The sequence below is a fragment of the Chlorocebus sabaeus genome, chromosome 29 (assembly GCF_047675955.1).
Source record: "Chlorocebus sabaeus isolate Y175 chromosome 29, mChlSab1.0.hap1, whole genome shotgun sequence".
Classification (NCBI taxonomy): Eukaryota; Metazoa; Chordata; class Mammalia; order Primates; family Cercopithecidae; genus Chlorocebus; species Chlorocebus sabaeus.
This window is the reverse complement of record NC_132932.1, coordinates 7,130,402-7,156,320: the sequence shown is the minus strand read 5'-3', so window position 1 is coordinate 7,156,320 and position 25,919 is coordinate 7,130,402. Positions and strand designations below refer to the sequence as shown.

Sequence of the window (25,919 nt, the reverse complement as noted above, 5' to 3'; positions counted from 1 at the left end):
GAAATATTTGCAATGTGTAACTATAGAGGTACAATCAGAGATACGAAAAAGTACTTGTATTTTACACATATAAGGAACAAAGCAGGCAGGACGTGGTGGCTCACACCTATAATTCCAGCACTTTGGGAGGCCAAGATGGGCAGATCGCTTGAGCCTAGGAGTTCCAGACCAGCCTGGGCAACATGGGGAAACCAAACTCTACAAAAGAGTACAATAATTAGCTGGGTGTGGTGGTGCACGCCTGTGGTCCCAGCTACTCAGGGGGCTGAGGTGGGATGATCACTGATGCCCAGGAGGTCAAGTGATGGTGCCGCTGCACTCCAGCCTGGTGACAGAGTGAGACCTTTTCTCAAAACAAAACAAAACAAAGAAAAGAAAAGCAAATCAATGAGCAAAAGATGCACAGCCCTGCAGAAAAATGAGCAAAAGATGTGGATACTTCACAAAAGAGGTTATTAACATAGCCAATAAATATATGAAAATAAATGTTCAATGTCATTAGTAATCAGAACACTGTAAGACCCTAATCCTAATTCGACTACTACTCCTAACCTTAATCCTAAACCTTAACTCTAAATCCTACCATAACGGCTACAATTTAAAATTTAAAACTCTTGGGGCATTACCCTTTCTCTCCTCCCCAGAGGGAATCACAGCTCTTGCTGCTACTTGCTGGTTGTGTTTGCGTTTGAACGGTATATTCTTTTGAATCTGGCTTCTTTCACTCAATGTTCTGTTTGTGAGATTCACCCACACTGCTATGTCTCTTGCCAGGTCATACATTTTGGTTACTGTGTTGTATCCCATTGTAGAATAGATTACAGTTTACTTATTCATTATTTCTGTCGCTGAGCATTTGGGTTGTTTCCAGTGCTGGTCTATTACAAATAACACTGCTATGTGGAGTGAAAGAATTCAGATACATAAGAATGCATACAATGTGATTCCATTCCACTGGTTCACCCAGTCTATTGGTTTGTGTGTGTGTGTGTGTGTGTGTGTGTCTGTGTGTGTGTGTGTATGTGTTGAGACAAGGCCTGGCTCTGTTGCCCAGGCTGGAGGGCAGTGGTGCAGTCTCACCTCACTGCAACCTCCACATCCCAGACTCAAACATCCTCCCACCTCAGTCTTCCAAGTAGCTGGGACCACAGGTATGTGCCACCACGCCCAGTTCATTTTTGTGTTTTTGGTAGAGATGGGTTTTCTCCATGTTGGCCAGGCTGATCTAGAGCTCATGAGCTCAAGTGATCCACCCGTCTCGGCCTCCCAAAGTGCTGGGATTATAGGCGTGAGCCACCGTGCTCAGCTTCCAGTCTATGGTTTTAAAGGGAAAGGATAGCGCCTGGCAGGGGACCTGAGGGCGGCTGCTTCTGGCTGCTGGTTATCTTCTGTTTCTGGATCCTGGTGACGGCACAAGGGTGTGCTCACTTTGTGATTCTGTGAGTGGTACACTTAGGATTTGCACCATTCCACACTTCAATCAAAACCGATTTAGGAAACTCAAAACTCACTTGAGACCAAATTGGGCAATGTATTTCCTTTGCTATCCACAAGCTACTAAAGCCACTTTATGAAGACAGGCAAGCTGGAGCTACTCCAGATGGAGGCTGGCCCCGGGGCATTTGTCATGGTTATTATTTACAGGCTTCAGTATTCCTCCTAGGCTGCCCTGCTTTTTGGTTTACTTCTCAGACATCCTTGATTCATGGGCTCCATATAGTACCTCCTTGGGTCTTCACCCCATCCTCACAGTTGCTGGTGATGGCTTTTCCATTCTTGACTGTAAGTAATAAGAACTGATAGTATGAATGACAATAGAATCCATTCGCTCTTTTAGGGACTTCCTTTACTGTGAGTAAATTACTAACAGTGATGGACAATCGGGTGAAATGATCATAAGAAAAGATATATCCAGCTGGACATGGTGGCTCATGCCTGTAATCCCAGCACTTTGGGAGGCCAAGGTGGGTGGATCACTTGAGGTCAGGAGTTCGAGACCAGCCTGGCCAACATGGCGAAACCCTATCTCTATTAAACATACAATACCAAAAATTAGCCGAGTGTGGCGGCTCATGCCTATAGTCCCAGCTACTTGGGAGGCTGAGGCAGAAGGATCACTTGAACCTGGGAGATGGAGGTTGCAGTAAGCTGAGATTGCACCACTGCACTCCAGCCTGGGTGACTGAGTGAGACTTCATCTCAAAAAAAAGAAAAGAAAAGAAAAGAAAAGATATTTCCTAACTATCCTAAATTCTGTTACATTGACACAAACAAAGATATTTGTTTCATTATAAATTTCTGGAGAAATCAGAATGAAAAGCCCCATGCCAGTATTATTTCAATAGTCCCTGAAAAACAGCTTTGGTGAAGCACTCTGAAGAGCTAATGCTTTATACATGGGCATCTCCATTCGGCATCTGGAGTGTTAGTTGCACTTGCTATATTTTAATTTATTAGAATATGTATTTTAAAGCAGTAGGCTGGAAATCTGACATATATCCTGATTTTTTTTTTATCACATTGTCATATAAGGGTGTTTCTAAATTCAATGCCTTTCAGAAGAGAATAGAGCTGCTTGAAAATCGATTAAGTATATTTAACCATGCAATCCAGTCTCTTAGATGCACAGGAAACATTCTGCTGCTCCCTTGACAGGATGGGCTGTGAGTCTGGCCAGGCCTTTCTGCCTAGAGTCACTGCACAGTCATACTTCTCTGGAATCCTACCACCCTCCCAGATGCCAAGGCCTCCCTGGTTGTTCCTGTGCCCAGGGTACAGCCAAGGGAACACGCCACAGGAGCCCTTCCTTGGGAAGCACCACCCCACTCCTGGCCTTCTCAACAACTCTTCCACTCTGCCAAGGGGGAAAAGTTATTCCTGGCCTGGGGGTTCAGGGTGGAGGCCAAAAAGCTGTGTTCTTTCTCTAGGGTAGTTCTCCCAGGTGCCGCTTACACGAAGTATCTTCTATCACCCCGAGACTGAGGCATTGGAAAAACTAAGGCCAGCGTCTGAATATTTGCCCTTCCCTACTTTCTGATCATCCTTCCCTAAGTGACTTGCAAAGCTGATAATATGGGGAAGGGGAATCTGGCTATTATTTCGAATATTACCCACTCCCTCCCACACTAGCAGCCCTGGGTCTCTCGTGCCTCCCGTCTAATCAAATCCCAGAAAATGACTGAGCCTCCACCTGACTCAGTAGTCACGTCTGCCCAGGTATTCTAACCTTGTGTCCTGCTGTACAAAGTTCAACAGGAATTACTCCCAGGTTTGAGTGTGGTCTGGGGTTATCTTCACACCACGGCCTTCTACTAACTTGCCAGATAAAGACTTGACTGTTTGGGATCTGCTGCCTCCCTGCTCCCCCGCCACCCCCAGCCAAGATCTCTGTGTCAAAGCCCAGTGTGATCTCAGTGGAAAAAGCATATCTAGGACCCAAGATCTCCTGGTACTTGTCACCCCATGACCCACTCTGACTCGTCCTGTCACACTGAGCAAATTGTTCAAACCTCTGTGGCTTGGTCTTGTTGTTGCAAAATATCACTGACATTTGCTTCCTCCCTTCCTGACAGTTATGTGGGGAGAGTCAGTGAAATACTGTACCACCATCACTAGTAAAACAACAGCTTATTGGACTTGAGACACTTTCACATCTATTATCGCATCTATCCAAACACTTGGCTTCAGAAAAAATAATCCCCTTGGGGTATACAAATATAAAGGAGGAGAAATTGCTCTTTAATACCCTAAAAAATACCTGAGTTCCTTTATCTTCTGGAATTCCATTCCCTAGTTCAGTATTTCCATTTTGATTGGTTTTTCTGCTATTCACTCCCCAAGCATGTCTTTATTTCATTCACAAAGGAAAAGCTCACATGGTGGAGCAGCAGTGTGTTCAGTTCTGTGTGGTCTAGCAATTGGAAAGGCATCTGTTGGAAGGAGCAAGGAAGCTACCGCAGTGATCTTGGTGAAGTAGCCAGGTTTGCTAAAGTCAATAGGAGGTTTGCAGCCAAATAACTCTCCGGTCTTGGCAGGGCGTGGTGACTCACGTCTGTAATCCCAGCACTTTGGGAGGCCGAGGTGGGCAGGTCATGAGGTCAAGAGCTCAAGACCATCCCGGCCAACATGGTGAAACCCTATCTCTACTAAAAATACAAAAAATTCGCTGGGCATCGTGGCGCGTGCCAGTCCCACCTACTCGGGAGGCTGAGGCAGGAGAATTGCTTGAACCCAGGGCTTGAACCCAGGAGGCAAAGGTTGCAGTAAGCCAAGATTGTACCACTGCACTCTAGTCTGGTGACAGAGCAAGACTCTGCAAGAAGAAGAAGAAGAAGAAGAAGAAGAAGAAGAAGAAGAAGAAGAAGAAGAGGAGCAGTAGCAGCAGCAGAAGCAGCAGTGGAAGAGGAGGAGGAGGAGGAGAAGGAGGAGGAGTAGGAAAGGAGGAAGAAGAAGAAGAAGAAAGAAGAAGAAGAAGGAGGAGGAGGAGGAGAAGAAGAAGAAGAGGAAGAAGAAGAGGAAGAAGAAGAGGAAGAAGAAGAGGAAGAGGAAGAGGAGGAGGAGGAGGAGGAAGAGGAAGAGGAGAAGAAGAGGAAGAAGAGGAAGAAGAGGAAGAAGAAGAAGGAGGAGGAGGAGGAGGAGGAGGAGGAGGAGGAGGAGAAGAAGAAGAACTCTTTTCTGGTCTTAAGTCCCCTGACAGACTTGACTTTCAGACTGGGCATCCCATCAGCTTCTCCCTCTTCCCTCCAGCCTCACACATCTTGTCTCTTATCCATACTTCTCCTTTATTCCACAGCAACACCAAAAAGTCCAAAGCTCCTCCTCCAGTTAAGACTATTTAGATCTTTTTTTTTTTTTTTTTTTTTTTTTTGAGATGGTGTCTTGCTATGTTGCCCAGGCTGGCCTTGAACTCCTGGGCCCAAGTGATCCTCCTGCCTCAGCCTTCTGAGTAGCCGGGAATATGGTCATGGTGGCTTCAATCTTTTTGATCCAAGAGGCAATTACTAAGTTCAAGATGGGGTTTATCTAAATGACCACATTACTTAAATAAGAGAATACTGCAACAAAAGCCTGTTTGATAAAGCAAATGCTTTTAGAGCAACATACTTTTAATCTTCCAGAGTCGTCTCCCACCCATCTACACCTCTTTTCTTATTTTTCCTAATTTCTCTCTTTTTTTTTTTTTTTTTTTTTTTTTTGAGACGGAGTCTCACTATGTCACCCAGGCTGCAGAATAGTGGCATACTCTCGGCTCACTGCAAACTCTGCCTCCCGGGTTCAAGTGATTCTCCTGTCTCAGCCTCCCAGGTAGCTGGGATTACAGGCATGCACCACCATGCCCAGCTAATTTTTGTATTTTCAGTAGAGACAGAGTTTCACCATGTTGGCCGGGCTGACCTCAAACTCCTGACCACAGGTGATCTGCCCGCCTCAGCCTCCTGAAGTGCTGGGATTATAGGCATGAACCACTGTGCCCCTTTTCCTAATTTTATTTTCACGTGCACTCCCATCCTTTCAACAAACCTATATTGAGGGTCCCTTCCATGGATCACCAAATCTAGAGACCCATAGTGGGCAGAACAGACCCTTGCCCTCCAAATGTGCTTTATCACCCTCAGCATTCTCTTTCCTCTTCCAGCCCCTTCTTACCATCTTTCCAAACTCATCCCCACACTTGTCATCAGCCCTTGTCATCAGCTGATGAGGCCATCAGCTGTTTGTTTTCATTTGGGGAACCACCAGGGCTCAAACCGCAGCCAGAGAAGACACAGGCCTCCTGAACCCACCCTCCATGCTCTTAATTTCCTTCCCAGCCCCCTGTTTATCATGGACGGCGGTCTCATTTTAAACAGAAAATCACTTCTTGTCACTTGTCCTGTCAAAAGTCTTCTGTTAATCCAGTCTGACCTGGTAGCCCCATTGCCCAGCTGTCTGTTTTCAACCTTCAGCTATTTTTCTGGCGGTGACTTAGCAAGCTGCACTCACCCTTCTCCCCTGAGAGTTCCCTGGGCCTGTGGCTGCCTGGGAAGACAGTGCAAGTATTACCACTGCTCAAGACACATTTCTCATGATAAGGCAGAAGTGAAACAAAGCAAGCCTGTACCTCATTTTCATTCACCACCGAGGAATTGCAAATGTTGTGAAAGTGAAACACATTTGCATTCTTCCAATCACCTAATTTATCTGGATTTCCACCTTCGTTTGTTAAATAAAGGATTCAGTGAAGCAAAATCAACAAGGCTTTGGGAACTCTTATAAAAACAAATAAAATAAATATTGTGATTCCACAGTATGTTTTGACATATTTTATATTATCTCTTTATGATTCTGGCTGGGGGCAGGAGGGGAAAGATTGACAATTGCTGTAAATCAGGCTTTTCCCGAATGCAATAGCTGTATTTCAGGGACTTTAGGCTTATAGAATTTTAGAGCCAGAAACAATTTGTATGAGTTATCTATTGCTGTGTAACAAAGGACCTCAAATCAGCAAATATTTATTATCTCACAGTTTCTGAGGGTCTGGAATGCAGGAGTGGCTTAGCTGGGTTGTCTGGGCTCTGATTCTTGCATGGAGCTGCAGTCAAGTTGTGGGCCAGGGCTACAGTTGTCTCAAGGATTGGCTGGGGCTGGTGAATCCACTTCCAAGCTCACTCGTATGGTTGCTGGCAGCTCTTGGTTCCTCACGGGCTGTGGGTCAAGGCTTCAGTTACTCATTGGCTACATCTCCAAAGGGGTGCCCATCACATGGCATCTAACTTCTCCCAGAGTGAGGATCCAAAGTAGAGAGAGAATGACCAAGAAGGAAGCCATAGTACCTTTGTGTTTTTTTTGTTTTGTTTTTGTGTGTGTGTGTGTGTGTGAGATGCAGTCTCGCTCTGTCACCCGGGCTGGAGTGCAGTGGCGCAATCTCGGCTCACCACAACCTCTGCCTCCCAGGTTCAAGTGATTCTCCTGCCTCAGCCTCACGAGTAGCTGTGATTACAGGTGTGCGCCACCACGCCCGGCTAATTTTTGTATTTTTAGCAGAGATGGAATTTCACCACGTTGGTCAGGCTGATCTCAAACTCTTGATCTGCCCACCTCGGCCCCCCAAAGTGCTGGGATTACAGGCGTGAGCCACCGTGCCTGGCCCATAGTACCTTTTATAACCTATTATCAGAAGTGACATACCGACCACCCGAGGTACAAAGACGAAGTAACGACAGGAGATGGGGATCACTGGGCACTGTCTTGGAGGATGGCTACCCCAGAATCTTAGAAATAATGGAGTCCTGTTCCCTTAATGACAGCTAAGGAAGCTAAGGTCTGAGAGTTATAACCTCTGAGTGAGTTGGCCAACATCACACCAGAGGTTAATCACCAAACCAGAACTTGAACCCAGACTTTCTATATTTTAAAACATTGCAATTTAGCAGCTACATATTTTCCTCATTCAGTGCTTACCAAAAACAAGAACTGGACTAGGCAGCATGGATATTCCAGGATAAAGAATACAATCATGGTCCCTGACCCTAATAAGGTCACAGGAGTGGTGTGGAGTGGGATATACTGAATGAGATTTCCCAGTAGAATGGAACACACTTCATCAGAAAGCTACAACTAAAGACCCTTGACAGCTCAAAGGCAGGCCTGATTTCCACCGGCACCCTCAGGGCAAGCTTTGTGGAGGTGTTAACATCTGAGTTGGACCTTGAAGTATAGATGGATTTAGGCAGATGGGGATGAATGGGGTGGGGCTAGGCTGAGAGTTCACGATTCCACCCCGATGTCTCCAAATCTAACTTTGTGAGCTTCAACTATGGCAGCATTAATCAAAGGCTCCAGCTCTGAGTTACCCTTTTGGCTGCTGATGACTAAACTTTGGGGCTATCTGGAAGGAGGGTCTTGGTAGCTTTTGTAAGAGCTTCAGTTGCCTTGGCTGTCACTGACATTTTTACTGATGATGCTGACACTTTGTGATCGAGAAATTGAAACCAGCTTCCTGACCATAGCCATCGATGTCATCCAGACAATCCCCCAATACAGTAGAAAAACAATTTCAAGTAGTTCGTGAGTCCATAAATTATCCTTGCCTACTGATTTAGCTGCTTGTGAGTTGATGTAGGAAATTTACTATTGAGGAGGTGGTAAGAGGTTAGAAAGGGTGGGCTTGAGTTGAGGGCAGCATTTCCCCAACCACAGGCCAGGAGACTTCAGGAAGGTGGGAGTGGAGGTGTGGCCAGTGGAGGTCCATTACAGAATGTGTTCAATCAGACTCATTATCCACCACATTTAGAAAACCCACAGGTGGCCTGGGTGCGGTGGCTCATGCCTATAATCTCAGTACTTTGGGAGGCTGAGGTGGGCAGATCACCTGAGGTCAGGAGTTCCAGACCAGCCTGGCCAACATGGTGAAACCCTGTCTCTACTAATCACACAAAAACGAGCCGGGCCTGGTGGCAGGTGCCTGTAATCCCAGACACTTAGGAGGCTGAGGCAAGATAATTGCTTGAACCTGGTAGGTGGAGGTTGCAGTGAGCCAAGATCACGCCACTGCACTCCAGGCTGGGCTGGGTGACAGGGTGAGATCTGTCTTAAAAACAAAGAAAAGAAAACCCACAAGTGTTGATGAATGCCAGGCTAATGTAACTGATTAATGTGTAGATGACAACATTTGAATGAAGGGTTTTAAAATTATAAAGCAAGATCCATTAATGAGTCATGATATTAAATTTGTGGCACCAATCCAGCATCAAAAAGGAGATTAAAACATTGGAAGGATAAGAAATGCTTTGTAGAACTTTTGTTTCAGTTACTTGCATGTGTGTGCAATGAAAAATATATTTCCTTTTGATGTGGTCACTGACAAAACAGTTTCTATTTTATCTACTTTATTATTTTTTTAATATTTTATTTTTGGAAACAGGGTCTTACTTATCACCCAGACTGGAGTGCAGTGGTGATCACAGCTCACTGCATCTTCAAACTCCTGGGCTCAACTGATCCTCCTGCCTCAGCCTTCTGAGTAGCTGGGACTATAGGCACATCACCATGCCCAGCCAAGTTTTTTGTGTTTAGTAGAGATGAGGCCTCACTACGTTGCCCAGGCTGGTCTTGAACTCCTGGCCTCAAGTGATCCTGCTGTCTCAGCCTCCCAAAGTACTTCAAAGTACTTTAGAAACATAAAACTAACATTTTAAATGATATCGTAGATAGCACTTCTTGGGATAAATGTCTTTTTTTTTCTTTTGAGATAGAGTCTCGCTCTGTCACCCAGTCTGGAGTGCAGTGGTGCTATCTCAGCTCACTATAACCTCCGTCTCCTGGGTTCAAGTGATTCTCCTGTCTTAGCCTCCCAAGTAGCTGGGGAGTACAGGTGCACGCCACCATGCCTGGCTAATTTCTGTGTTTAGTAGAGATGGGGTTTCACCATGTTGGCCAGGCTGGTCTCGAACTCCGGACCTCAGGTGATCCACCTGCCTTGGCCTCCCAAAGACCTGAGATTACAGCCATGAGTCACCCTGCCCCGCCGGGATAAATGTCTCTTTAAAAAAATCAACTTTATTGTAGCACACTTACTAAAATTTACTAATTTTAAGGGTGCAGTTTAAGGAACTAGATATGTATAGTTGTGTTACCACCACCCAAGTCAAGATGTGGAAGAGTTCTGTTTTACCAAGAAGATTCCTGTTCCCCTTCTCAGTCAGTTTCCTTCCATCACCCAGCCTGTCATGTACAGCAAGGGGGCCAAGGTATCTAAGGCAGAAGCACAAGGAGGGGTAAGTTGATCAATATGTGTTGAGGATCCACAGCACGTAGGGCTTTGTAGGTCAGAGGATGTCCAGGGTTTTGGGTTTACTCTAAATGAAGTGGGGAGGCATGGGAGGGTTTTGAGCAGAGGAGTGATCTGATTTAGGTTTTGAAAAGACTATGGAGAAACTACTTTATATATACAAAAGGGGTGAACAAATAAGAAACTATACTATAGGTAATGAGAGCCAGGCTTCTTACTGCTAAAGAAAGAAATTACAAATGAGAAATAAGGGAAGGGGAGGCTAGAATGATCCTTGTGGATGGGAGTTGGAGGCATCAGTATGAACCTGTGTGAGGACAGCCAGCTAGATACATAGAGAAATAAATATGGACATGCCTGTAGCCATTGGTTACATGTGTGCATGTGTGTGTATGTGTGTATGTATGTGTGTTGCCATCTTAACAATAGTAAATCTTCTAATCCATGAACACAGGCTGTCTTTCCATCAATTTAGGTCTCTTTAAAAATGTATCTTAAGAATGTCTGGTCATTTTCAGGGTGCAAGTCTCGAATTTCTTTTGTTAAATTTATTTCTAAGTAATTTTTTTTATATCATTATGAATGGAACTTCTTTTTTGTTTGTTTTTTGCTTTTTTGAGATGGTGTATTGCTCTGTTGCCCAGGCTGGAGTGCAGTGGCACCATCTCAGCTCACTGCAACCTCCATCTCCAGGGTTCAGGTGATTCTCCTGCCTCAGTCTCCCTAGTAGCTGGGACTACAGGCGCCTGCCACCGCGCCCAGCTAATTTCTGGCTATTTTTTTTTTTCTGTATTTTTAGTGGAGATGAGGTTTCACTAGGTTGGCCAGTCTAGTCTCAAACTCCTGACATCAAATGATCTGCCTGCCTCAGCCTCCCAAAGTGCTGGGATTACAGGCATGAGCCACTACAACCAGCCATGAATGGAACTTCTAAATTAAAGTTCCATTCACACAAAAAGAAAAAAAAATTAAGTGAATATTAACTGCAGTTTTGGATTGTTTATTGCTAATGGGTAGGGGAGTATTGATAGTTCTCGCATGCTGTTGAGGTGTGATTGCTAAGACTTTCACCTTCATGAACTGGGACAAGATACAGTAGAAGTGGAGGCAGGTGAAAGGGTAAAATCCCATGAGCTCTTGAGAGGTTTGGAGGAATGGTAACTAGAAGGACTGTAAAATCAAGTGACTTTTGCTAAGTGCCACTAGCTCATTAAGAGAGAAAATGTCTGTCTCAGATCTGTTGCTCAGCGGTTTACAGCCAAGTGTGAGAGTCTCAAGGCCTACTTGACTGCTTTTAAAAGAACCCTCACCCCCTACAGGCAGAAGGCAGAGAGAACAGAAGAGCAGGCACAGCTTCTAGTTGTGAGAGAGGCTGAGTTCTCATTCTGGGCAAGTCTCTAACGTCAAAGCCAGGGCTCTGATGGGAAAGGAGTAGGACTGTGAGACTTGGGATGGGGGTATTTGGGGACTGCAGGTAAGAACCATGGTTCTCCAGATTCCCTTGCAAAAGTGACCCACTCCCCCTTTCAGGAATATAGGCCCCTGCTCCCCGCTGCCAACTTCTGCCAGAAGACTACACAGGCCACAAATGAGGCAGGGGCCTTACAAGGCAATGCTTTCCCTTTGGGGTCCACCACCACCTCTCTCCTGGCCACCAGATCTGTATCTAGGGTCAAACCTCAGCAAGCCCAGCTGGGAAGTACTGGGCCAGCTCAGGAAGGAGGGGAATTATACAGCAAAGGTGCTACAGGACCTGATTCATGCTTGCCAGCAGGGACTGAAGCAGAAAGCCTGGGAATGGGAGGATAGGTGGTCTGCAAGGTGCTGGGTCAAGGTGGGCTTGTGGGTCAAGGCTATATAGCTGGAGTATGGGAGAGTTGTTGGTGTGGGTGCCCTGTCCTGTGACAGAGATTCACTTCCTGGCAAGGGCCTTGGGCAGCTGCTAATGTGCCGCTGGGGTAGCCCTGGGAAGCCTGGGAAAGGGAGAGTACACATTAAATGAATGAAGTAGAGATGCCAGGACAGACAATGCAGGAGGGAAGGAACAAATATCAGAGAAGTGGGAGTAATACCAGAAAACCCACCAGGCTAGCTGCGTTCCTGGGGAGGCCTGGAGGATCCTCCATCTATCAAAGTGATAAGGAAGCAGCTGGTGAGGGGCACCACCCCACTGAGAAGCTGAGTGGTACCTGTCCTCTGGAGGAGAGGGACTGACAGAAGACACACTGTTACAGAGCTGGCCTCTCTGGTGGGAATGAGAAGATGCAGCAGGGGCTCTCAAACTAGCATGTATTCAAATCAACTGGAGGCTTTGTCAAAACACACAGGGTTTCACCCGCAGGTCTGGGCTGGGGCTAGAGAGGGTACATTTCTAAAAAGTTCCCAGGTGATGCTTCTGTTGCTCATCCAGGTGCTAGACTTTGAGAGCCACTGGCTACAGGCCTAGCAGAGGGCGGATGGCAGCCCATAAGTCTCAGAAAAAAGGTGAGTATAATTACTGTAATGAGCTGCAAAGTTGGAATGGCCATGGGGGTGGGGAGTGAACTAAGGATTCTACAGACTCAGGGATCTGAGGGATCAGTGACTCAGAACATGGTGTTCCTAGGGGAAAGATAAATGGGCTGCCGGCAGAAACATATCCAAGTATATATATAATCAAAAACACTTCTAAGCAAAGTTATGATCCAGTTTTCTGATGCTGAGCCACCAGAACACACTGGCTGAAAGAAGGACCCAACAACCTCTATGGCAAGTGAGAGCCTTGGTCCTTCCCCAGAGCAACTGCAGCCAGTTAGAACATGAGCATTCATTTCTTTTCAGAATGGTTGGTTCCTACTGTGGTGTCCAAATTGATGCTGATACCCAGGGACCCACAGCACCACCATGGTCCCCGTGTTAGAGTAGGGTCATATGGGGGTCATGTCATCCACAGGCTGCATCATCGGATGCAGCCACACATCCGAGGATCACTGGCATGTTGTTTTATTTGAAGCCACGAGATTGGGTTGGAGTAGCAGCAGGTAGACAGAGAAGAGGTGAGTGGCTAAATGACTAGTGGGTGGCCATTAGGGTAGGAGCAGGCACTTGTGACAGCGTTAGGGGAAGAGAGCAACCTCCCCATGCTCTCTGGCCTCCCCAAGCCCTAGGTCTATGAGGAAAGTGGCTGTGTCTTTCTCCTTTCTGTGTTCCCAGGGCCCAGCCCAGCACCAGGCACATAGAGGGGACTCAAAAACTGGCTTTCGAGTTACCCTTTCATGAACACCACCAACAAACTCCATGGAAAATGTGCGTCTAAGGGCAGGGAGAGCAAATATGCTGTTTTTTGAAGGCAAATTATTCTTTTCTTAGTTCTTCAGTGGAAGTGAGAAGTCTTGTCCCTGCTGGGAAGATTAATCAGGGGATGTTTCTTTGTCACTTGGGGCCCTTCCCAAGTTCATCTGTAATGATTACGACATGACTTTCCAAATTAAGAGAAGGAAGTTGCCCGGCTTAAATTACTGCACTTTTTTGGATGTGACAGATGCTATTTTTGCGCCTTTTGAAAAGGCAGAGCCTACACCCCAACAAACACCTGCTGTGCCCCCATGAAACAGTGGCAAACAGATGATCTGCCCACCCAAAATAGCCAGAGGAGCTGTGACAGAGTGGGGACACTGTGGGCTCTGAGCAAGAGCGGCTGGATTCAGACTTTGGAGTGAGATGGAGCGTGAACATGCTGTGTCCTGAGGCTTTTACATTCTTATCTTACTTGTTCCTTGTAGTAATCCTATGATGGAGGGGTTATCCTCACTATACAGGTGAGGAAACTGGAGTCTGGGAGGCTCAAAGACCAGCTCATCCCTGTCCTTCTGCTCCCTAGACACAGCTGGTCTCAGACCCTGCCAAGCTGCCATCATCTGCATCCGTGCCCTTCAGCCTCTCCCCCTGGCCTTCCGGAGACAGACCTCTGGCCGGTGGCTTCCATATGATTCTGGGCTCCAGGACTTCTCCCGTGAAGATGACCAACACTTGCTGAGTGCGGTGTGCTAAGTCTTGTGCAACACGTTTCACACAGCATAACGGGCAGTGTGGCAAAGTGGGTAAGGTAAGGGTTCAAATCCTGGTTCTGCCACTTTTTATTTGCATGGGCTCGGGCAAGCTGACTACTCTGTGGCTCAGCCTCCACATCATTCACCTCGAGCTGATGGTACCTGCTGCACAGGCTGCTGTGCTGATTGCGAGTTGACCTGCATGAAGAGCTCAGAACAGTGCCTGACGTGGCAAGACTATACAAGGACTAACTCTAATGATGGGAGCCAGGAGCTTTCCTTGTGGTCCTTGCCTGGCAGCATCTTCCTCACCTGGGAATGGACTAATGCTTAGCCTGCTCCAGGCTACTGACTCTGAAACTCTGTGTGTGGGGCCCAGGGATCTGCGTTTTAACAAGCTCTCCAGTGAGGCCAATGGACATGAAAGCTTAGTCCTTCTAACACCTCTATAGGAAGGACTATTTTGTTCTCATTACTATTACATGGATAAGGAGATGGGCTCAGAGGGGCTGTCATGCCTAAGGTTATGCTGGTACTAAGTGCCAGGATGCAAAGTGAGTCAGTCCACTCTACACCACTGTGCCCGGCCCAGCCCTTCCCACCGGTCTGATGCATTTCCCTTTCCCACTGGCTTCATTTCCTACCTGGCCAAGCCTGTTGGGGGCAAGCGTGCCTCTCAGTCCGCAAACTTATGTAGGCAGGGAATAACCACAGGGTGATGAAAACTTAATCCCCATCCATTAAAGGGGTTAGAGATCTGACCCCCTTCCCTAGATTGCACCAGAACTGTTGAGGACTTACACAGTGCTAAGGCACCAGGGCAGGGGGCCTACCTGGTCCTCATGCCACCTATGTGTGCTGGCATCCACTAGCCTTCCAAGAGAGCCCTAGATCTTCATCCCCACAGGCAGAGGCTCGGACAGTGGACCACTTTGGATAGTTAAGCGGCTTGATCACTGCACAAATATATCCGGATGGGGTGATTAGTGGGACTGAAATCCCACCTGTGCTGTCCTTGCTGAGCTATGGAGGTGGGTGCAGGGCAGCCTCCACCCTGAGGCAGGGCGTCTCTTCCTTAGCACCAAGGAACCATCCACGGACCAGGTCACGCACCCAATGGGCTCATTCATCTTCCCAGAAAGGGTGACTTTTCCTAATTTGCACAAAGGAAACTTAGAGATGGATGTGGCCCTGCTGGCGTGGCCCCATGCTGCTGGAGTGGCTCCCGTAGGTCTGCGGTCCTCTGCCACTTCCAGGTGGCGCTCAGGCCACTGGCCTCACTCAGGCTTGGGGAGATGGGGTGCAGGGGAGGGCATTGGGGAAGGCTATCCTGGGCCATGCCGCGGCCCTTCCTCTCAGGCGCACAACTTCCCCAAGGCTGCCTCTGGGAAGTAGGGCACAAGGGGCCCGTGGGATCGGTGCTTGGATCCCACAATATAACTGGGGTTTTGCTGTCCCCTGGGGCTCTGCCGAGGAAGGGGTGCAAGGCTCCCCTCGCTACGACCCAGCGGCTGTGCTTCCATTCCACTCCATCACCCCTCCTTCAACATTTTCTTGCCTCTGCGGAAACCCAAGGCTACTCAGCCTGCCTTCAGGATTTTCTCCCCATCTTTAGTCCAGCTAGAAGTCCTACCCGACTTCCTAAAATCTTGGATTTTGGAGACCACAGTCACGCCTTTTCTTTTCATCTAGGGTATAGGCCTCCCCTCAAGCAGTGAGCAGAAGGAATGAGCTGGAGTAGGGGGACAGGGAAGGGGAGATCTATTAATCGTCCCATCCCACAATAATTGCACATGCCTGGGAGCCCCGTGGAGCGCATGCCACACTGTGCCGGGTCCTCCGAGTAGGGAAAGACTAGCTATTCCCACTTCCCCAGCCCTGCGCAGGGGCTGATGGAAAAGGCTGTAGCCCCCCGCGCGCGTAGCCTCATGGTTCTTGGACTTTGCTAAAATTCTGGCTGCGGAGCCGCGCTGCTTCGGATCCACCGCGCCGCTCAAGCGAAGGCTCAGGGGGTCCCCCGCCCGAGGCGGCCCCGGAGCCGCCCCTCTGGTCTCCATCCCGGAGCACCGCCCACCCTCCCTCCTTGAGAGGCGCTGCCCCAGCGGTCGGGTGTTTTCACCCCCGACCGCAAGCTTCCTACAGTTCCTCCACCCACCGCAGAAAGCGGGCGCACATGTCACTCTCTTTTCTCCAATTCCGCTACATCCCTGAGTTCGGTTTTCACTGCAAACGACGCTGCCTGGGGTTGATGGTCCCTAAGGTGTTCAGCCTGCGAAAGAAGGCTGTGGTTAAAAAAATAAAAATACACTAGAGCCTTACCGAGTCCTAAGCAATTATATATATTTATATATATTATATATTATATACTATATATTATATAATACATTATATATTATCTACTATATATTATATAATACATTATATATTATATAATATATTGTTATATTACATATTATATAATATATTGTTATATTATATATCATATATTATATTATATACGAATATATTATATAATGTATTATTATATATTATTAATAATTATATTAATATATAATTATGTGTTATATATACTCTTCCAGCTTAGAGATATATATATATATATATATGTGAAATATCTGTATCTACGGGCGATATCTAGATAGATAGATCGTGGGATTCAGTAAAACAATTTTTATTTGAATGAAAAAATAACCTGTAAATTTGTTTTCTAGAATTGACCTAATACAAAACAAATTGCTTAGGACTCGGTAAAGCTCTAGTGCATTTTTTTTAAAAAAACCACAGCCTGCCCTCTTTCGCAGGCTGAACACCTTAGGGACCATCAACCCCAGGCAGCGTCGTTTGCAGTGAAAACCGAACTCAGGGATGTAGCGGAATTGGAGAAAAGAGAGTGACATATGCGCCCGCTTTCTGCGGTGGGTGGAGGAACTGTAGGAAGCTTGCGGTCGGGGGTGAAAACACCCGACCGCTGGGGCAGCGCCTCTCAAGGAGGGAGGGTGGGCGGTGCTCCGGGATGGAGACCAGAGGGGCGGCTCCGGGGCCGCCTCGGGCGGGGGACCCCCTGAGCCTTCGCTTGAGCGGCGCGGTGGATCCGAAGCAGCGCGGCTCCGCAGCCAGAATTTTAGCAAAGTCCAAGAACCATGAGGCTACGCGCGCGGGGGGCTACAGCCTTTTCCATCAGCCCCTGCGCAGGGCTGGGGAAGTGGGAATAGCTAGTCTTTCCCTACTCGGAGGACCCGGCACAGTGTGGCATGCGCTCCACGGGGCTCCCAGGCATGTGCAATTATTGTGGGATGGGACGATTAATAGATCTCCCCTTCCCTGTCCCCCTACTCCAGCTCATTCCTTCTGCTCACTGCTTGAGGGGAGGCCTATACCCTAGATGAAAAGAAAAGGCGTGACTGTGGTCTCCAAAATCCAAGATTTTAGGAAGTCGGGTAGGACTTCTAGCTGGACTAAAGATGGGGAGAAAATCCTGAAGGCAGGCTGAGTAGCCTTGGGTTTCCGCAGAGGCAAGAAAATGTTGAAGGAGGGGTGATGGAGTGGAATGGAAGCACAGCCGCTGGGTCGTAGCGAGGGGAGCCTTGCACCCCTTCCTCGGCAGAGCCCCAGGGGACAGCAAAACCCCAGTTATATTGTGGGATCCAAGCACCGATCCCACGGGCCCCTTGTGCCCTACTTCCCAGAGGCAGCCTTGGGGAAGTTGTGCGCCTGAGAGGAAGGGCCGCGGCATGGCCCAGGATAGCCTTCCCCAATGCCCTCCCCTGCACCCCATCTCCCCAAGCCTGAGTGAGGCCAGTGGCCTGAGCGCCACCTGGAAGTGGCAGAGGACCGCAGACCTACGGGAGCCACTCCAGCAGCATGGGGCCACGCCAGCAGGGCCACATCCACCTCTAAGGTTCCTTTGTGCAAATTAGGAAAAGTCACCCTTTCTGGGAAGATGAATGAGCCCATTGGGTGCGTGACCTGGTCCGTGGATGGTTCCTTGGTGCTAAGGAAGAGACGCCCTGCCTCAGGGTGGAGGCTGCCCTGCACCCACCTCCATAGCTCAGCAAGGACAGCACAGGTGGGATTTCAGTCCCACTAATCACCCCATCCGGATATGTTTGTGCAGGGATCAAGCCGCTTAACTATCCAAAGTGGTCCACTGCCCCAGCCTCTGCCTGTGGGGATGAAGATCTAGGGCTCTCTTGGAAGGCTAGTGATGCCAGCACAGATATTTATTATATATTGTATATTATATAATATATAAAATACATATTTATACATATATTTATAAATACATATATATTTATAAATATATATTTTATATATTATATATAAAATATATACTATTTCCAGCTTAGATTACCCACTCTATTGAATAGAAGAATATCAATAAGAAGTGAAGATTGCAGGACTTTTATTTTTGCCATTAAGCTATTAATAGAAATGCAAAGTTGTTAATATGTTAGCTACATGTCTCTCAAATTTTTATTACAAATAATAATAAAGTACACACTGCTCCTTAACATAAATTCCACATAGCAAATTGATTCTGGCAGAATGGTCTCATTGATTTTTGCAGAACTCTGCTGTTCCTAGTGAATTTATGGTTACAGTTGACAAATGAATGCAGCACCATGAATATTGATATTTTTGTTTACCTTAGCAAGAAAGACAAAGGTGAAATAACTGAGAAACTTCATTTATTCCTCATCATGATGTAACTTCTTTTTAAATTTTTTGTTGTATTTTTAAATTTTGTTAAGACAGGATCTCGCTCTGTTACCCAGGCTGGAGTGCAATGGCTCAATCACGGTTCACCAAAGCCTCCATCTCCTGGGCTCAAGGAGTCCTCTCACTTCAGCCTCCCGAGTAGCTGGGATTACAGGTGCATGCCACCATGCCCAGTTAATTTTTGTATTTTTTTGGAGAGAGGGGGTTTTGCCATGTTGTCCAGGCTGGTCTGGAACTCCTGAGCTCAAGTGCTCTGCATGCCTTGGCCTCCTGAAGTCTTGGTATTATGAGTGGAAACCACCACACCCAGACATGAAGCAACTTCTTTCCTGATCTGGATACAAGTTTTGAGACACTGGACAAACATTTCCTCAAGTTTTTGTGCTATTTACAATTCAGTAGCTACAGACACAACATGCCACTCAATTTAATCTGCACTATTAACAAACTCTCCACTGCTTTTAAGGGCTAGACAATCAACAAAACATCAAATCCACAAAAACAAGTCATTGGCTGATTTCTGTGTTGTAAATACTCAGGCTACCAGCACGATGTCAGTGAATATGGAGTAGGATAGTACACATTAAATGGCATTTCTGTGGTGCAGGCACACTACTCATTCATAACTTCAAGAACAGATCATAGGAAAACGCAGTGAAATATTGAGGAAGTGATACGTTTTGAATATGTTTGCACTTTCTGTAATTGTAAGCTTCTATAATTAATTTTTAATAATGGCTGTGTTTAACAAGTGGTCCACAAAATTCTAGAAATTTAACAGTTGGCACTCACAAACCTGTGGGAGCCAACCGCAGTGCACCACTGCCAGGCTCCAGTGACTTCTGGCTTCCACAGCGGGAGGCACTGGCAAGAGAAGGGAGGCTTGGAGGAAGAACTGGGTTTTCCTCCTCCTGGAATTCATTCTGCTCCTCTTTTCCAGCGCTCTGGGCTTCTCCAGGCTCAGTCAACACCCTAGGGTGCTAACAGCTTCTTAGCTTCTTGCTCTTGCTGGTTCCTGGTGCTTCCTCATCTCATCCACCCCCATCCCATCAATCATTCCCTTCCCTTTGAGTTTGCCTCTGCTTCCTGGCCAGACCCTGCCTGCTCAAGTCTGCTCTTGTGGTCACAACTTTTAGTACTTCTAGTCACTTCACCCCTCCGAGCTTCAGTGTTGTGAGGATTCAGCATGAAGCAGCAGAATATTATCCTGAAAGAGTAGCGGGGGGTAGTTCCCCTCTCCCACCTCCTGGCCCTGCTAGTTCATGGTCCCCTATAACTCCTTCCCTACCTGGGCAGCTGTATACTGGAGCAGTCAATTCCTCGGGGACAGGATTTACAGCAGAAATGGGGGAAAAGTTTTGAGTTTCAAAGTCCAAGATCCTGAAGGGCACCAGGCAAAGAAAGCCTAATGAGTCACTGCAAAGTGTCCTGCTGGGACTCACCGGTCCCTGAGAAGTTTCTCCCACCCTGCAGAGCTGTCTCCTGCCCAGCCAGGGGATGTGGGACAGCAGAACCCCTGTTAGTGTGGGGAGTCAAAGAGCTGAGAACAAACAGCTGCAGCGGAGTCCGGGCAACGGTGAGAGCTGCCCTCCTGTACCCCAATGTCCCAGAGGGGCCCAGGACTGGCAGGGTCTCCACATAGGTTTTGGTGATGACACCACAGCAGCTCTGTTGTTTGACAAGCAAAGGCCAGGTGTCAGTGTGCACCTGGGGGAATGGGAGAAGGATGGACAATGATGGGGTGATGGGGGTCCAAATCCCCTTGTCCCACACCAAGGTGAATAAACCCAAGCACTGAATAAACCCACTCTCCACCCCCACTTAGTTTTAGCAGAAAAGCACAGGGAATTATTCATTGAAAGATATTAATTTCTACCACTTACAGAATAGGATCTCAAACATAGGGTCTCTAGAAAAAGAAAGGCCCACTTTCTGCCTTGCTTGTGATTGGAGGCTCATGCCTGTGACAAGGAGAGCACTAGAAGCTTTCTCAGAGGCCCTGGACCAGCTTGCTGAGTAGTCCACCTTTCCATGCCATCTGTAAAATACACTAACTGCTGGCCCTGCCATGAGGAGCCCTCTGGCCAGTGGATGACCGTCCAGCTCTCCCCCTGGGCACTTGTGTCACCACCAGTCCAACGGTACCCCAACCAAGGGTCAGCTGGTTTGTCCCTGTGAGCCTCAATGACACTTCTACTGAGAATTGTCATTCATAAATAACTGCCATGAAAACTAATGAAATACAAGTGTACAAAAAAGAGCTGTGGTTTCTATGGCAATTAAATTGAATCCTTTCTTAGGGAAATGTTGGAAAGAAACAGCTGTCACATTGGGGTGTGTGTGAGAGCTGTAAAAGTTCGGGGAGATGTTAGATGTCTAGAAAGTTCTGTACTTGGAGCACTTCATGGCTATCGCCTGTAATCCCAGGACTTTGGGAGGCCGAGGCGGGCAGATCACCTAGGACTTTGGGAGGCCGAGGCGGGCAGGTCACCTTAGATCGGGAGTTTGAGACCAGCCTGGCCAACATGGAGAAAAAAAAAATTAGCCGGGCGTGGTGGTACCGGCCTGTAATCCCGGTAACTCGGGAGGCTGAGGCAGGATAATCATTTGAACCTGGGAGGCGGAGGATGCGGTGAGCCGAGATCGCTCCATTGCACTCCAGCCTGGGCAACAAGAGCGAAGCTCTGTCTCAAAAAAAAAAAAAAAAAAAAAAAAAATTAATGCGCATGTATGCGCCATATATATATATATATGAGATGGCATCTCACTCTGTTGCCCAGGCTGGAGTGCAGTGGCACGATCAGGCTCACTGCAGCTTTGAACTCCTGGGTTCAAGTGATCCTCCCGCTTCAGCCTCCCAAGTAGCGCGTGTGACCACGCCAGGTTATTATTATTTTTTTTTTTGGTAGAGACAGGGTCTCTCTATGTTGCTCAGGCTGGTCTCGAACTCCCGGGCTCAAGCGATCCCCCCACCGTGGCTTCCCAAAGTGCTGGGATTACATGCGTGAGCCACCGCGCCCGATCCATATAATTTTTTTTTAAATAGAAAACCCCCCAATCTCCAGGGCCTCGGGTAAGAAGTCTCTCGTAAATGGCCAGCACCACAGCAACTCAATAGGCTTCTATTCCCATCCACGAACCCCAGGACACTCGTATGCTGCGGGCACGCGTGACAAGACAGCAGCAGGGCGCCTTCTCCCGCGTCCCTTCGCTGAGCCCGGCCTGGCTAGCCCGCCACCCCCGCCCACTGTTACCCGACTCCCCGCCCGGACCACCGGCGGCCGCCAAGGTGCTGCAGGGGGCGCTGTCCGGCTGCAGAGGCAGCGCTGAGCCGCGCTCTGATTGGCTGGAGGCCGCGGCCCTCGCCCAGTCCGCCCGCCCCGTCCGCTAAGTGCCCGGGATCTCCAGCTCGCGTCCCAGTCTGCGGGCCTCCGGGGCAGCGGCGAGGCCGGAGCGTCGTGGCGGAGGGGACAAGACCAGGACAAGACCAGGGCAGGAGGGAGCCGGCCAGCCGCGAAAGCCCCGCACGCCCGGCAAGATGCTGTCCTGGCGGCTGCAGACGGGACCCGAGAAGGCCGAGCTGCAGGAGCTCAACGCCCGGCTCTATGACTACGTGTGCCGGGTGCGGGAGCTGGAGCGCGAAAACCTGCTCCTGGAGGAGGAGCTGCGCGGCCGGCGCGGGCGAGAGGGCCTGTGGGCCGAGGGGCAGGCCCGCTGCGCCGAGGAGGCGCGCAGCTTGCGGCAGCAGTTGGACGAACTGAGCTGGGCCACTGCGCTGGCGGAGGGAGAGCGGGACGCTCTGCGGCGCGAGTTGCGGGAGCTGCAGCGCCTGGATGCGGAGGAGCGCGCCGCCCGCGGCCGCCTGGACGCCGAGCTGGGTGCGCAGCAGCGCGAGCTGCAGGAGGCGCTGGGCACGCGCTCCGCCCTCGAGGCGCTGCTGGGCCGGCTGCAGGCCGAGCGCCGCGGCCTGGACGCGGCCCACGAACGCGACGTGCGGGAGCTGCGCGCCCGCGCCGCCAACCTGACCATGCACTTCCGCGCCCGGGCCACCGGCCCCGCTGCGCCCCCGCCGCGCCTGCGGGAGGTGCACGACAGCTACGCACTGCTGGTGGCCGAGTCGTGGCGAGAGACCGTGCAGCTGTACGAGGACGAGGTGCGCGAGCTGGAGGAAGCGCTGCGGCGCGGCGAGGAGAGCAGACTCCAGGCGGAGGAGGAGACGCGGCTGTGCGCGCAGGAGGCCGAGGGGCTGCAGCGCCAGGTGCTCGGGTTGGAGCAGCTGCGCGCTCGGCTGGAGGAAGAGCTGCTGCGGATGCGCGAGGAGTACGGGTTGCAGGCCCAGGAGCGGCAGGTCTGTGCACGGGGACTGCGCGCTGACCCCATACCACCTGCCGCCGCCCCGGCACCCTGCCCTTGACGGGGTGGGGCAGCGGCCCCTTCACCAGGGGCGCGGCGTCGCGGATCGGTAGGGCCCGCCCAGAGGGTGCCCGAATGGCCTGGGGACCCGGACTCGGTCCGCTGGTCCATCAACTCAGCCGGCGAGCGCCGGGCGGCAGTTGCCAGCAGATAGTCCCGTCCCCGTCATGGAGTTAGGGGGCAGCTGCTCTAACTTTTGACGCGCGTGACTGGGTGCATCCTGATAGGCGACCCTGTTAGCTCTAGGTTTTCCTTCGTTTTCCCATGCTTCGTAGACCCAGTAGATCCAAATCTAAGAGTCAACCAAGAAACCTCTCTCACTTCCAGAAGTGACGGTTTATGGTAGCCCTGCTGTCTATAGCGCTCCTCAGGGGAAAACTCAAAATTAATTTCCAAAACGGTTTTTATTTTGCCAATATGATTTCCCAGTTGGAAGCCGCAGTTGTGGCTCCCTGGGCGGCTGCCTTGTTTGATCTTGGGAGGGGCAGCAACCGTAATGCAGAAGAGAGCGTGATCGAAGATGTTTTGCTCACAGCACACGCTGACGTCAGATCTCTGCGTAGTGTAAAAGTTGTGGGAAAGTGGGGCCCTTTGGCAGGATGTTATTACAAGTGTAGAGTGATATAAACAGTTACTATTTCAGAGAAGCAAACCCTCTGACACCGGCGGGGTGACACCTGTGGCTGATGTAAACTATGCCCAGTCCAGTCCTAGCGTTTGGCCCCCGCCCTGCCCAGCCTCAGCCAGAATTGGAAATATTCCCAAATCACACTGTCAGTTCTCAGGGGGACAGTTGGAAATAACATCTGTACAATTTCACAAATATTTGAAGAGTACAGTTTACAGCTGTGAGTTAAAGATTTGAGACTGACTTTTTAAAATTAGAGGTGAGAGGAGCATGGGGGCTGTCATATGGAATGACTGGGGTGATGTGACAGATGTCCACAGATGATAAGGAAATACCTGTTGATTTTCCCTGGGTCCCCAGCACTGTGCTAGACTTAAGTATTCAAAGAGCTACAGGCTAGATGCGAAATCATAGAATGCAATATGGTACTAAATTGGGATTTAATCTTTTGAGTTGTGGGTTTTGTTCGGCTTCCGCCTCAACTTTTTTTGAAAGTGTTCTCTTGGGGCTTTGCCATAGCTAGAGCAGGGACAGGGACTGACCCAGTGTGTACCGATTTCTACTTGTGAGCTCTTGTGTCCCTTCGCAATGACAGTGGCCTGAGGTCTGAGTTGCACAGGTCCTATACCCCTTGTTGAGTGAAAGTTAAAAAGTGCCTTAATGTGGCATTCATGGAGATTTAACCAGTGGTTATTGTGACTCTCCAAAAAGGAGTGTCTGTCAAACCTACTGCCCAGGGAACCCCTTTGTAGGGAACCCTCACTACCAACTCAAGGGCCTGTGCTGTGCAGGCAGGTTGAGAAAATGCTGCTTTGAGCCATGCTGTGTGGACCAAATTCTCACTATGCGTTCACAGCCACAGCTCACTTGGCACATTTCAGACCTTCAAACTCTGGTTCCAGTGTTTGTTCTTAGCAGCAAAGCCTTTTTCCCCCCTAATGAAATCTTCAGTGGAACCCCTAATCTGAGACATACGAAATCAGAGTTCCCCTCACTGGAGAAGAGATGGGGACTTGGAAGTGCAGTTAGAATCCTGTCCAGCCCTCCTTTGACACAGGGACTCCAGGGTCCACCAGGGAAGTGCTTTTCCTGAGGTCATACCTGCCCTCAGAGTGGGGCTGGGACCTCACTCTCAGTTTCCCACTCAGCGATAGCTCTCTCTTGTTAGAATTTGCTCCTTTTTCCTAAAAGCAAAGAGCAAGGAAAATGTCAATAAGGACCTGGGTTTGTTTGTTTGTTGTTTTTGGTTTGGTTTTTGTTTTTTGAGGCAGAGTCTTACTCTGTCACCCAGGCTGGAGTGCAGTGGCTGATCTTGGCTCACTGCAACATCTGCTTCCCGGGTTCAAGTGATTCTCGTGCCTCAGCCTCCCAAGTAGCTGGGATTACAGGAGCCCACCACCACGCCTGGCTAATTTTTGTATTTTTGGTAGAGACAGGGTTTCATCGTGTTGGCCAGGCTGGTCTCACTGACCTCAAGTGATCCACCTGCCTTGGCCTCCCACAGTGCTGAGATTACAGGTGTGAGCCCCTGTGCCTGGCCGTTTTTTTTTTTTTTTTAAAGTTCCAATTTGCAGAGGTTTTATTGTACTAAATGTTACCAGTCACTACCTTGTCCATATACTGAATCTTCCCTCAGTTAACTTAAGTCAACCCCATTTCAAATTGCATTCCAGAAGATTCAGCACCAATCACAGAGATGCTAGGAAGTATGTGAAAGAGTGAGTATGGATGATTTAACCCCAAGCGTGTAATTTTTTTCAAGTTCTGTAGAAGCTTACTATGGGGAGACTGAAAACAATCCTAAAAATGGGTTTAATGATACAGTAATAAATATCTTATTACCGAGAGCCTGTAGCAAGTGCTTCCTGTGTGCCAGGTACCACAGATGCCCTTCACAAATGTTCAGTCTCAGTGCCCACACCAGTGTTAGGAAGTGGGTACTAATATTAGCTCCACTTTACAGAGGAGGAAACTGAGGCACGTAGGTCACCTGATTAGTAAGTAGTTAAGCCAGGATTCAGCTCAGGCTCCAGTGCCTGAGCAGCTGACCCCTGAGCCACTGTTTCTTCTGTCTGTTCGATCAGAGAGAAACCTTTAACCAGTATTCTTGCATTCATAGCATAATAATCATTGCTCTTCCTAAGGGCTAGTCCGAGGTACTCTACTGATTCCAGTCCTAAAATGCTTTAGACCCCTCCAACTGGCTGATGTCAGAATAGTTTGGGTATTAAAAGTATTTTCTTTCAATTCTTTCTGTCTGTGTTCCATGTGCTTTAATGCCCCTCCCCTGGAGGCAGGAGCTGGAGGCAGTAGAGGGTGCCCCCACATTGTGCCCAGCTCTCCCTGCCTCTCGCTAGCTTCC

The 25,919-nt window shown here is 48.8% G+C and overlaps 1 protein-coding gene and 1 long non-coding RNA gene across 3 annotated transcripts in view; one reads left to right on the top strand and one right to left on the bottom strand.

Annotated features, from left to right (window-relative positions):
- Positions 1-6,475: 6,475 nt before the first annotated feature.
- LOC140710669 (uncharacterized) lies at positions 6,476-22,776 on the bottom strand. The gene is made up of 3 exons (XR_012091776.1): positions 22,543-22,776; positions 15,938-16,066; positions 6,476-6,684 (listed from the first exon to the last, which is right to left on the bottom strand). It is a non-coding gene; the product is annotated as an uncharacterized lncRNA (long non-coding RNA).
- SYNM (synemin) overlaps positions 21,899-25,919 on the top strand; it is a 30,730-nt gene continuing 26,709 nt past the window's right edge. For both annotated transcript variants that reach the window (XM_007990535.3, XM_007990534.3), the window contains exon 1: positions 21,899-22,864. In XM_007990535.3, coding sequence (XP_007988726.3) covers positions 22,055-22,864 — 810 coding nt within the window. In that variant the 5' untranslated portion in view covers positions 21,899-22,054. The remainder of the gene's footprint in view (positions 22,865-25,919) is intronic.